General features: G+C 50.0%; 1 protein-coding gene across 1 annotated transcript in view; it reads left to right on the forward strand.

Annotated features, from left to right (window-relative positions):
• The window catches only part of fbn2b (fibrillin 2b), a 67,279-nt gene extending 56,853 nt beyond the window's left edge, over positions 1-10,426 (forward strand). Inside the window, exons 51-65 of the mRNA XM_035412292.1 lie at positions 113-178; positions 656-781; positions 1,335-1,454; positions 1,777-1,899; positions 2,446-2,577; positions 3,328-3,453; positions 3,961-4,167; positions 4,540-4,665; positions 5,011-5,133; positions 5,681-5,797; positions 6,581-6,709; positions 7,695-7,814; positions 8,306-8,537; positions 9,014-9,188; positions 10,005-10,426. Of these exons, the coding sequence (XP_035268183.1) occupies positions 113-178; positions 656-781; positions 1,335-1,454; positions 1,777-1,899; positions 2,446-2,577; positions 3,328-3,453; positions 3,961-4,167; positions 4,540-4,665; positions 5,011-5,133; positions 5,681-5,797; positions 6,581-6,709; positions 7,695-7,814; positions 8,306-8,537; positions 9,014-9,188; positions 10,005-10,379 (2,297 nt within the window). The 3' untranslated portion in view covers positions 10,380-10,426. The remainder of the gene's footprint in view (positions 1-112; positions 179-655; positions 782-1,334; positions 1,455-1,776; positions 1,900-2,445; positions 2,578-3,327; positions 3,454-3,960; positions 4,168-4,539; positions 4,666-5,010; positions 5,134-5,680; positions 5,798-6,580; positions 6,710-7,694; positions 7,815-8,305; positions 8,538-9,013; positions 9,189-10,004) is intronic.
• The last annotated feature ends 1,484 nt before the right edge of the window (positions 10,427-11,910 follow it).

Consider the following 11,910-nt stretch of genomic DNA (forward strand, 5'->3'; position numbering starts at 1 on the left):
AGCAGAAAAAAAATCTTGGAAAGCTCTTGGAAGCAATGTAATAAAGGTCCACATAGCAGCCCCCTGCTTCAGTGGAAGAGGAACCCTAATCCTCTGTCTCCTGTGTTCACAGCTGCCTTCGAAAGCCTCTGTCCGTATGGCCATGGGGCTCTGCCAGGACCTGGGGAAGGCCGCGAAGGTGAGAAAACTGCCGCTAAGTGTCTTCGGTGACTTAGGTGATTTAGGGCCCCATGAAAAGACCTCACGTTGGGCCCCACTACCCCAGAAAATACTGTGTTCTCACATTTTTTGAGAGCCCCCATCAGGGCCCATGGAATCATCCTAACACCCCCCCCCCCCTTACAGCACCCCTGACTGTATGTCACATTATATCAATTTAGCTGACACTCTAATTCAGAGCAACTTACAGTACAAGAGAACATCCCCCTGAGTAATAGAAGCAACAGTGGCAGACCTGGCTTACCACATTCCCAGACCAGCGAGTCCACATAAACATCACAAAATGCTAGTTAACAATGCCATCCTAAAACCATCAACAAATCATGAGTATATATTAAAATGTTAAAAATAAGCCTTAAAGGCCCAAACTAGACCACACTCTCTGTCCTCCACAGGCTGTAACCCCCTGTACCCTGTCCTCTCTGTCTCTCCTCAGACATGAACGAGTGCCTGGACAACCCGGGAATCTGCGTGAACGGCATGTGCATCAACACGGACGGCTCCTTCCGCTGCGAGTGCCCGTTCGGCTACAACCTGGATTACACTGGAGTCCACTGCGTTGGTGAGCAGGCTCCTAACTGCTGTTCTCGTGCGGTTAGACACTGTACACAAGCACTATCAGCCCAGTGGGTTGGGGTTTTTTTTTTACGGTGAAACAAATAGGCTTGGAATCAAATCAGCTGCATCTGCATCGCTATGTATTACTAAGCAATTTGCACTCAACATGTCTTACTGCAGCGCTACTGTGGGCTACAGTGTCTGCAGGTATTTGCTCCAGCCATGCGGTACACCACCTGACTTCGCTAATGATTTTACCTCCTTGGTTCAGGAAGTAAGTTTGTTAGTGAAATCAGGTGTTGCCTGGCATGGTTGAAGTGAATACCTGCAGACACTGCGGCTCACAGGAACTGGAGTTGAGAGGCCCAGTCTTGTGATCCCTTTTAAATAATGCCGTTTGGTCCAAGAATGTTCGCCGTGTGTTACAAATGTGTGATTTGTTGCCATTCATTGTTCCTGGTTTGTGTGAACTTGACCTTATTTTAGGGATTCAGTTGAATATCTCCTCCTTTTTTTAACCTTTTTCACCACGGTAACCCCCTGTCCCTCTTCCTCAGACACGGACGAGTGCTCCATTGGGAACCCCTGCGGAAACGGGACCTGCACCAACGTGGTGGGAGGCTTCGAGTGCGCCTGTCAGGAGGGCTTCGAACCCGGGTCCATGATGACCTGCGAAGGTGGGTGGGAATCACACACTCATCCCCAATTTACAGTCACTTTAGCATGAAAACTTATTTTAAAAAGCACCTCATATTATACCTGGCTCCTTTCCAAGCTCATTTTGGTTTACTCTGGGTACTCCTAGTGCCGGGTGAGAAATACAATTCTAGCTAAAGTTCAGCTCAGACTGTGCTGTATGTATCAGTACCTTACCCCTGCGCCTGTCTTTTTGTCTGCATCTGTCTGTCTGTTTGTCTGTCTGTGTGTGTGTGTGTGTGTGTGTGTTTGTCTGTGTGTGTGTGTGTGTGTTTGTCTGTGTATGTGTCTGTCTGTCTGCAGATGTGAACGAATGTGCCCAGAACCCCCTGCTCTGCGCGTTCCGCTGCGTCAACACCTTCGGCTCGTACGAGTGCACCTGTCCGTCGGGATACGTGCTGCGCGATGACCACAGGATGTGCAGAGGTGAGAGGAAACTCCGTCACCATGGAAACGGCCGCCACTCTCCCAGTCTGCAGGGGCGACAGAGACCACAGCGGACAGGCTGATAGAAATAAACCCAGAATTTATCATGGGGAATATTGTAATGAAACAAGAGCTAATTGTTAAATAGCGAAGTTTCACATTTTAAAAATTATTATATATATATATATATATATATATATATATATTTAAGGCCTTTTCAGGTTTATTGGACAGGACTGTGTAGAGAGACAGGAAGAATGGGGAGTGAGAGAGAAGGAAAGACATGCAGCAAAGATTGCGCAGCCGGTTTCGAACCACAAATGTTGCAGCTCACAATGAGCTTGTGGACTCAGGCTATGCCAGGAGACACCCCACAATCGTTTTACTTTGTGCTATTTGGGTACTGTTCTGTGGAAGCAGTATGGTAGAAAAGGAGAGGGGTTTTTCCAGGGCTGTCCTTCTTCATGGTCCTGGGCCCCTGCGTCCTCTGTACCCCCCCCCCCCCAACCCCTCCCCTCATGGCGTGTCTTCCCCCCCACTCCCCAGACCAGGACGAGTGTTCCGAGGGGCTGGACGACTGTGATTCCAAGGGCATGAGCTGCAAGAACCTGATCGGCACCTTCATGTGCATCTGCCCCCTGGGCATGCAGAGGCGGCCCGACGGAGAGGGCTGCATGGGTGAGTCAGCCACCAGGGGGCGCTGTGGGCGCGAGCTGCCGCAGGACGGGACTCATTTCCCTCACGCTGTTCACAGTGTGCTGCTGTGCTTCAGTGCTGCTGTAGATCAGTTAAAATGTCTGGTTGTTCAGTCCTCCATGAGCCCTGTTTAAAATATACCACAATGCACTGCTAAATGTAGACTTTTTGGAAAATGCAATGGTAAATATATTTCAGAGCAGTGTAATAAATTGCAATATCACAAAATACAAAACACAAATAATTTGTATATTTTTCCATATACTGTGAAGTGTAGCAATAACCTTATATATTTTCTGTATATTCCCATTTCTGTAAGGCTGGGGTGTCCAATCTTATCCAAAAAGAGCCGTTGTACGTGCAGGTTATTGTTCCATCCCAGCACTAACACACTTGATTCTACTTATTGACGTCTGATTGAAGAACAGGATCAGTTCGTTAGTTGAGTCTAATGCTAGGCAAAAAATCTGAACCCACCCTCCCTTTCTGGATAAGATGGGACACTTCTGCTATAGTGGTCTTTGTAAACACATTTCAGTTGCCATGCTTACCACATGTGGCTATGTTTAGATGGTGTTTTAGATCTGCCTGAATGTGGGGTCACTCTGTCCTTGCTGAGTGCTCTGGTAAAGCCCTGTGTGGGAGGTGGAGTGTTCTGCCCTACTTAAACTCCCAAACACCTGACCTTCTCACCCACCGACACCCCCCCCCCCCACCCCCTCCCCCCGGCAGACCTCAACGAGTGTCGCACCAAGCCTGGCATCTGCAAGAACGGGCGCTGCGTCAACACGGTGGGCAGCTACCGCTGCGAGTGCAACGAGGGCTTCCAGCCCAGCTCCACGGGCACAGAGTGCATCGGTGAGCGGCCATGGCAACAGGACTCAGCAGACATCTGAGGGAGATTAAACAGACTCACGGCATGAGCACGTACACACACACACACACACACACACATACACAACATAAGCACATAAACACACATAACTCATGTACACACATGGATTGAGAAACCGCACACATGGACACATACACAAAACAATGAGACTTATTTTGATACAGACACACCATCTTTTAAAACACTTTGTAGCGGGATATTTACAAGCTTCACACAGGAAATAAATCTTACAATATTAACAGCAAGCTTACAGGTCCTCACTAATAACTCTTACAGGTCCTCACAAATACAGCCCACAAGTCCTCACTAATACCGCTTACAGGTCCTGACTAATACAACCACAGGTCCTCACTAATAACTCTCACAGGTCCTTACAAATATCGCTTACAGGTCCCCACTAATACAGCCCACAGGTCCTTACAGATACACAGGAGCCTGATGTGTGTGTATTCTCTGTCCCTCGTCCACAGATAACAGACAGGGCTTCTGCTTCACGGACGTGCTGCAGACTATGTGCCAGCAGTCTTCCACCAACCGCAACAGCGTCACCAAGTCTGAGTGCTGCTGCAACGGCGGGCGTGGCTGGGGCCCCCACTGCGAGCTCTGCCCGCTGCCCGGCACCGTGCAGTACAAGAGGATGTGCCCGCAGGGGCCCGGGTTCACCACCGATGGCAGAGGTGAGCGCGGGCACAGAGACTGGCGCAGGGACGGAAAGCGGCGTTTAATCATAGTGCTGGTCGCCTCCCTCCCGAAATAGCACTGTACTGAGGTGTAGCATTCATTACGTTCCTGCTTTAAATGAGCTTCAGCAGATGTGTGTCTGTAGACGCATCAGAGACAAGCATTAGGGACATGGTGGAACTAATTTGATTTTTGGTGAAATGGAATGAGGCGTAAAGAAAGCAATTTAACATTGTATCTTTAGTTTTGACCAAGATTTAGAATTTGATGACAGTTACGCCCAGGATTTATATTTGTTGCCTTTTTAGTTTATGTGTCGTGGTTTTTTTTTGTGTTTTTGAATGAATGCACCGTTTGTTTCCTTTCAGATATCAACGAGTGCCAGGTGATGCCCAACCTCTGTAAGAATGGCCAGTGTATCAACAACATTGGGTCGTTCCGTTGCCACTGCAACACTGGCTACACCACTGACTTCACTGGAACATCCTGCGTTGGTACGTCCTACGTTGGTACACACACACACACACACACACACACAACTTCAAACACATGCACATACACACACGTAAACACCATTAATTACAATTTATTTATTCTTGATGGTGTAATGTGAAAGTAAAGCACCATCAGAAAGCCTTTCAGCTCAGTGAACACTGTCAAAATACAAGTCTGCACCTTTGGCAATAAACCACTGTGGTACTGAAGCACGGACTGCTCCCAAACTCCAGTTAGAATCACCAACACAGACCAATGCGTGTAATTCAACTAACTGTTTTAGTGGATTCACAGGAACAGCCCCATGTTTGCCTGCTCCTCATTTCCTCTTCCTGTTGCATTAGACATGGATGAGTGTGCCCAGTCTCCCAAGCCCTGCAACTTCCTGTGCAAGAACACAGAGGGCAGCTACCTGTGCTCCTGTCCCAGAGGATACATCCTGCAGCCAGACGGCAAGACCTGCAAAGGTGAGCTTCCTGACCAGCTGTGTCTGGCTCTGCCTGGCTCTGCCTGGCTCAGACTGGCTGTGTCTGGCTCTGTCTAGTTCAGACTGGCTCTGTATGATTCTGTATGATTCTGTCTGGCTGTGTTTGGCATAGCCTGGCTCTGTCTGGCTCTGTCTGATTCTTTCTGGTTCTGTCCGGCTCTAGCTGGCTTAGACTGGTTCTGTCTGGCACTGTCTAGTTCTGTCTGGCTCAGTCTGGTTTAGAGATATAAACTTAGGAGCTCTCTTCCTCAGCTTCCCCTACTTTGAAAGAGACCACACATATTGTGGGATACAGTGTGGAAATAATTTAATTTAAAGTTACATACATGGCGTCTGCAATTTAATATTTCAGTTTGAACAGCCCCCCCCCCCCCCCCCCCCCAGCCTCCCCCATTCCCATTGCAACAGCAGACCTTTAAGTTTTAGCTGAAGATGAACTGAATGGTGCTGTGACCTGTGAATAGATGTGTAGCGAATGGGACAGGGCTTCCCTCCTCTGTGACACCTGTCTTCCACCTGTCACGCAGACCTGGACGAGTGCTCCACCAAGCAGCACAACTGCCAGTTCCTGTGTGTCAACACCATCGGCGGCTTCACCTGCAAGTGCCCCGTGGGCTTCACCCAGCACCAGACCACCTGCATCGGTGAGTGACAGCAGATCAGAAGTGCGTGTGTGTGTGTGAGAGGGAGACAGAAAGAGACAGGGAGAAGAGGTGTACGTCTGTCTGTATTTTTGTATTTGTGTGTGAGAGAGATATTTATTACATTACTGATATTTAGCAGATACTCTTATCCAGAGCAATTTGCACAAGTTTTTTTTACATATCACCAATTTTTACCGCTGGATATACTGAAGCAATTCAGTTCAGTGCCTTGCAAGTTAAGTACGGTAACGGTACAATAATAGTGTCCTAGATGGAAATCAAACCTGTAACTCTTTCAGTTACAAGGCCAATTCCCTAACCATTATACTACACAGCCGCCCACAGAAGTACATAACAAAACATCAACATCTCTAAACTGCACTCAAATCCAGGTTTCCTGCACAATGCAGCTACACTGTACCAGCTGAGCTATTTAACCATACCCTTCTGAACTTAGAGGGTTTGAGACATGTATGTCTGTTTGTGCGTGAACCTGTATTGTATGTGTGTGTGTGTCAGTGTGCCTGTCTGTAGTTAGTCTGTTTGTGTGTGAGCCTGTATTGTATGTGTGTGTGTGTCAGTGTGCCTGTCTGTAGTTAGTCTGTTTGTGTGTGAGCCTGTATTGTATGTGTGTGTGTGTCAGTGTGCCTGTCTGTAGTTAGTCTGTTTGTGTGTGAGCCTGTATTGTATGTGTGTGTGTGTCAGTGTGCCTGTCTGTAGTTAGTCTGTTTGTTGTTGTCAATCTGGACTGCGCTCTGACTCACCCCTGCATCTGTCCCACAGACAACAACGAGTGCCACAGCCAGCCCACCCTGTGTGGCTCCCGGGCCTCCTGCCTCAACACGCCCGGCAGCTTCAACTGCGAGTGCGAGAAGGGCTTCTCCCTGGACACCACCGGGGTGGAGTGCGAGGGTGAGCCACTCAGTCGCCCTGCCGATCTTTCACAGACGTGATGAGTCACTCAGTCACTCCGCCATCTCTCTCACACACACGATGAGTCACTCAGTCACTCCGCCATCTCTCTCACAGACATGATGAGTCACTCAGTCACTCCGCCATCTCTCTCACAGACATGATGAGTCACTCAGTCACTCCGCCATCTCTCTCACACACACGATGAGTCACTCAGCCACGCCACCATCTCTCTCATACACGATGAGTCACTCAGTCACGCCGCCATCTCTCTCACACACATGATGAGTCACTCAGCCACGCCACCATCTCTCTCATACACGAGGGGTCACTCAGTCACTCCGCCATCTCTCTCACACACATGATGAGTCACTCAGCCACGCCACAATCTCTCTCATAGACATGATGAGTCACTCAGTCACGCCGCCATCTCTCACACAGACATGATGAGTCACTCAGTCACATCTCCACTTTTTCACAGACGTGATGAGTCACTCAGTCACTCCGCCATCTCTCTCACACACATGATGAGTCACTCAGCCACGCCACCATCTCTCTCATACACGAGGGGTCACTCAGTCACTCCGCCATCTCTCTCACACACATGATGAGTCACTCAGCCACGCCACAATCTCTCTCATAGACATGATGAGTCACTCAGTCACGCCGCCATCTCTCACACAGACATGATGAGTCACTCAGTCACATCTCCACTTTTTCACAGACGTGATGAGTCACTCAGTCACTCCTCAATCTCTCTCACAGACATAATGAGGGGTTAATACGTACCAATAATGGGGGTTTTAAAATTAAAATCTCTCACTTGAAATGAAATTACATAGAGTGTTGTAAAAGCTTAGGGTTACAACAATTCTCTCATACCTCAAGCTAGCTTTATTAGCATTACTGAAGGGCTGTATATAATTCTCTCGTTCTCTCTCTCTCTCTTTCTCTCTCTCTCTCTCGCTCTCTCTCTCCTCCTCAGATGTGGACGAGTGCGGTGGGAACCACCGCTGTCAGCACGGTTGCCAGAACATGCTGGGAGGATTCCGCTGCGGATGCCCCCAGGGATATGTCCAACACTACCAGTGGAACCAGTGCGTAGGTGAGTGGCCCTGTCCAACACTACCAGTGGAACCAGTGCGTAGGTGAGTGGCCCTGTCCAACACTACCAGTGGAACCAGTGCGTAGGTGAGTGGCCCTGTCCAACACTACCAGTGGAACCAGTGCGTAGGTGAGTGGCCCTGTCCAACACTACCAGTGGAACCAGTGCGTAGGTGAGTGGCCCTGTCCAACACTACCAGTGGAACCAGTGTGTAGGTGAGTGGCCCTGTCCAACACTACCAGTGGAACCAGTGTGTAGGTGAGTGGCCCTGTCCAACACTACCAGTGGAACCAGTGCGTAGGTGAGTGGCCCTGTTCTGCAGTGGTCCATCATTGTTCTGAAGCTGAGGACGTATGCATCACTCTCAGCACATCCTATGAAACATGAGCCTATCCTCAACCCAGCTCCTGTCCTGTTTTCACATGCCTCAGCTTCTCATTTCATCCTTTCTCTCTTTCTTTTTTCTCCCTCCCTCCATTCCTCCCTCTCAGATGAGAACGAGTGCAGCAGCAATCAGGTGTGCGGCTCGGCCTCCTGCTACAACACGCTGGGCAGCTACAAGTGCGTGTGCCCGTCCGGCTTCGATTTCGAGCAGGGCGCCGGCTCCTGCCAGGACATCAACGAGTGCTCAATGAACAGCAACCCCTGCAGCTTCGGCTGCTCCAACACGGACGGGGGCTACCTGTGCGGCTGCCCCGGGGGGTACTACAGAGCGGGACAGGGGTAAGCTAAGCGCGCTGCGCGGGGACGTAGGGGATATTGTGTGCTCCCTGTAACTTTAAACACAAGCTTCAGCATTGTGATGTGCAAAATGCCATGTGTGGAAATCCCTTTATTACTGACTATCTTGACTTAATAACCAGCAAATGAATCCTGTTGATTGTCGATTGACTGCTGGTTTGATTAAATATGTTTGAAAACATGTACAAACAAATACAATAGAAAAAGAGAATGAACGACATCTCATTATTGGGTTGACAATACATGCACTTAACCCTTTGAAGTGTAGGTTCTTTGTAATGTTTTCTAAGTCAGTGTTCTAGAACTCCGTTGCTTTTGGTTACCAGTATTGATTGTTACATCAGCAGTAGAATGTTCCGTTGAGAAGTTCCCCCAGGGATATGTTGGTGGCTGAGTGGACCCGGCGGGCTGTGATCCGGGTGAGGGGTTCTCATGCGTTCTGCTCTGCGTCCCCGCAGTCACTGCATCACAGGCCTGGGCTTCCAGGGTCAGTACCCGCCCGGCGCTGAGGGCGAGGAGGACGACAGCGCCCTGTCGCCCGAGGCCTGCTACGAGTGCAAGATCAACGGCAACGGCGCCGGCGCCAAGGGCGCCCGCCACAGACGCAACAGCGAGGACAACGAGCTGAAGCAGGTACTCTTCCTCTCCTTCTCTCTCTCTCCCTCACCCGCTCTCCCTCTCTCTCCCTCACCCGCTCTCCTTCTCTCTCCCTCTCTCTCTCCCTCACCTGCTCTCCCTCTCTCTCCCTCTCTCTCTCCCTCACCTGCTGCCCCTCTCTCTCTCCCTCACCCGCTGCCCCTCTCTCTCTCCCTCACCCGCTCGCCCTCTCTCTCTCCCTCACCTGCTCTCCCTCTCTCTCTCCCTCACCTGCTGTCCCTCTTTCTCTTCTGGTTGAAAAAATTTGCAGCCGCTGTGGTTCTCCTGTAATGGAATTTGAGAACCCTGTTTTAATGAGTCAAGCTTTTGATCTGCCCAGTTTATCAATGCTTTGGGTCAATTATATCAGAGCTGCTCAAACCCTGTTCCTGGAGATCTACCTTCCTGTAGGTTTTTACTCCAACCCTCTGAACAGCTAATCAGTAGAATTAGGGGTGCCAAATTAGTGTTGAAATGAAAACCTACAGGAAGCTTGATCTCCAGGAACAGGGTTAGGCAGCCCTGAGTCATTATTTCGGAAGAAATAAATGTCAAACTTGCATTTTAGGGCACTTCGGTTCAGGGGAGTACAATCTTATCCGAAAAGGGTCAGTGTGGGTGCAGGTTTTTGGTTTATCCCGGCACTGAGACACCTGATTCTTCACCAGGTCTTGACTGGACTAGCACAAGAACTTGCACCCACACTGACTCTATTTAGATAAGATTGGCCACCCCTGCTTTAGGTAGTCTGGTAGACCTGGGGGGATGCCGCGGTCATGTGACTGACTCCCTCTGTCCCCGCCTCTCCGCCAGCCGTCGGTCAGCATGGCCAGCGTGGACACGCAGTCCTCCATCCCCATGAACCTGAGCCTGGCCGCGCTGCAGAACAAGGAGCCCCTGCTGGAGCTGCTGCCGGCCCTGGAGCCCCTGGAGCACCACGTGCGCTACGTCATCACCCACGGCAACCAGGGCGAGCACTTCCGCCTGCTGGAGCGCCGCGACGGGAAGAGCGTCCTGCGGCTGGGGCGCAAGCCGCCGGCCGCCGGCGCGTACCGCCTGGAGATCGCCAGCCTGCCGCTCTTCGGCCCGCGCAGGCTCCGGCAGCTGGAGGACCAGCACGACAGCGACTACCTGCTGGGGGAGATCGGCGACGCCCTGCGCATCAAGCTGCACATCCACCTGCACTGAGCGCCGGGCCCCGCCCAGAACTGCCTCCGCCCACCCAGCCCCGCCCCGCCCCGCCCCGCCACCACCACCGCCTGAAGGGCGGGGTCTTTATTAATAAAAAAAAAAACAAAGAGAGAGGAAAAAAACTGAAACAATCAACCACCACTTTTATTTGAGTTTCTGTTTGTTGTTCTTGCTCACATTCCCTCCCCCCTTTTTCCCCAGCCCCGCCCCACCTCAGCCCCGCCCTGCCCCGCCCCCTCGAGCAGATTGCCGGATTGCAGGAAGGTGCCTAGTGTTTTGGTCACGCCTCCTCTCTGTCGCCTCTGCGTGGGCACAGTGGGCATCGCTGGCACCTGGCAGGGGTGCAGCTCCCCGCCCACTTCCTGTGTCCTGCATGCGGCAACAATAGATGGGGAGGGAGAAAAAAGATGCCACAAGAGCCGGAAGCATTGGATGTGCTTGATGCCCCTTTTTTGAGCCTTTTAAGTTAAAAGATGGGGGAAAACGTGGGTGTTTGCAAAGCTAAACAGAAGTATCAGCTACTTGTTTTAACCAATCAAAAGGAAGCTTCATGTTTACAACATCCTCTCGAATTCCAAGCGGTCGTCTCTGGAATGGCATCTCGCATCATTTCTGAAGTGTTGTCTGACCAGAATACGACTGATGTAAAAATGACCAGCTTCTCTACACCAAAGGTTTTAATGTTTGTGTTCTTCTGGTGAAGAGCACAATGTGGGAGGAGAAAAGAGAAGACCTAAACGTGTGCCGTGTCAGCTGTGATCCAAACAGTCTCTCACCTTTCTGTAATCTCCATGATCTGGCAATGCCGGGGTCAAAGGTTATCCTCTGCTCCGTCCAGTATTCTGTGTAATCTCTAATGTATTATACTGTTTAAAAGTTAAGAGAAAATGTTCACACGAAGGACTGCAACTTTAAAAGCAACATTTCAGGTCTAAAGAAAAAAAGAACATAGATATTAGTACAAACTTCAGAAAAGTAAAATGGATGGTTAGTACTGTTATCGTCAGCTCTCCCCTGTAGGTGGAGAGCAGGTGCCTTCAATGTGTTTGCATGTGCTGTCACGTTCTGTTACCTCAGTCCCTTGAAAATCAGTTCAACCACAACGTAGCTCAGTGTCATTGCTGCCGCTGGGCAGCAGGGGGCGACACATTAACGGGAACTAGAGAGAATTTACGGGAATGATTGAAACCCCTTAGGTACAACGCTGAACTGGAGATCATTCCCATGGTGCTACTGTGTCATCACGCACTGAAACCTTTCTGCGAATCAGGGAGATCTGTCTTAGAATGGCAGCAAACTGAGAATTTGACCACCAGTATGATGGTACAATTAGGACTTGTAATGCGTTAATAGAGCACAAACTATCAGTCTGAGACATTTCATTTGATCATGTACTCAGTTTCACAGTTACTGTAGCTTATTGTTTCAATCAAGCGGAAATGTAGTAAGACGAATTCATCAAACTGTCCAGTGGCTAATGTACATCTTTGTTTCGAGAGGCGGGCTAGCGCAAGCAAACACTGAACCT

The sequence above is a fragment of the Anguilla anguilla genome, chromosome 4 (assembly GCF_013347855.1).
Source record: "Anguilla anguilla isolate fAngAng1 chromosome 4, fAngAng1.pri, whole genome shotgun sequence".
In the NCBI taxonomy this organism is placed as follows: Eukaryota; Metazoa; Chordata; class Actinopteri; order Anguilliformes; family Anguillidae; genus Anguilla; species Anguilla anguilla.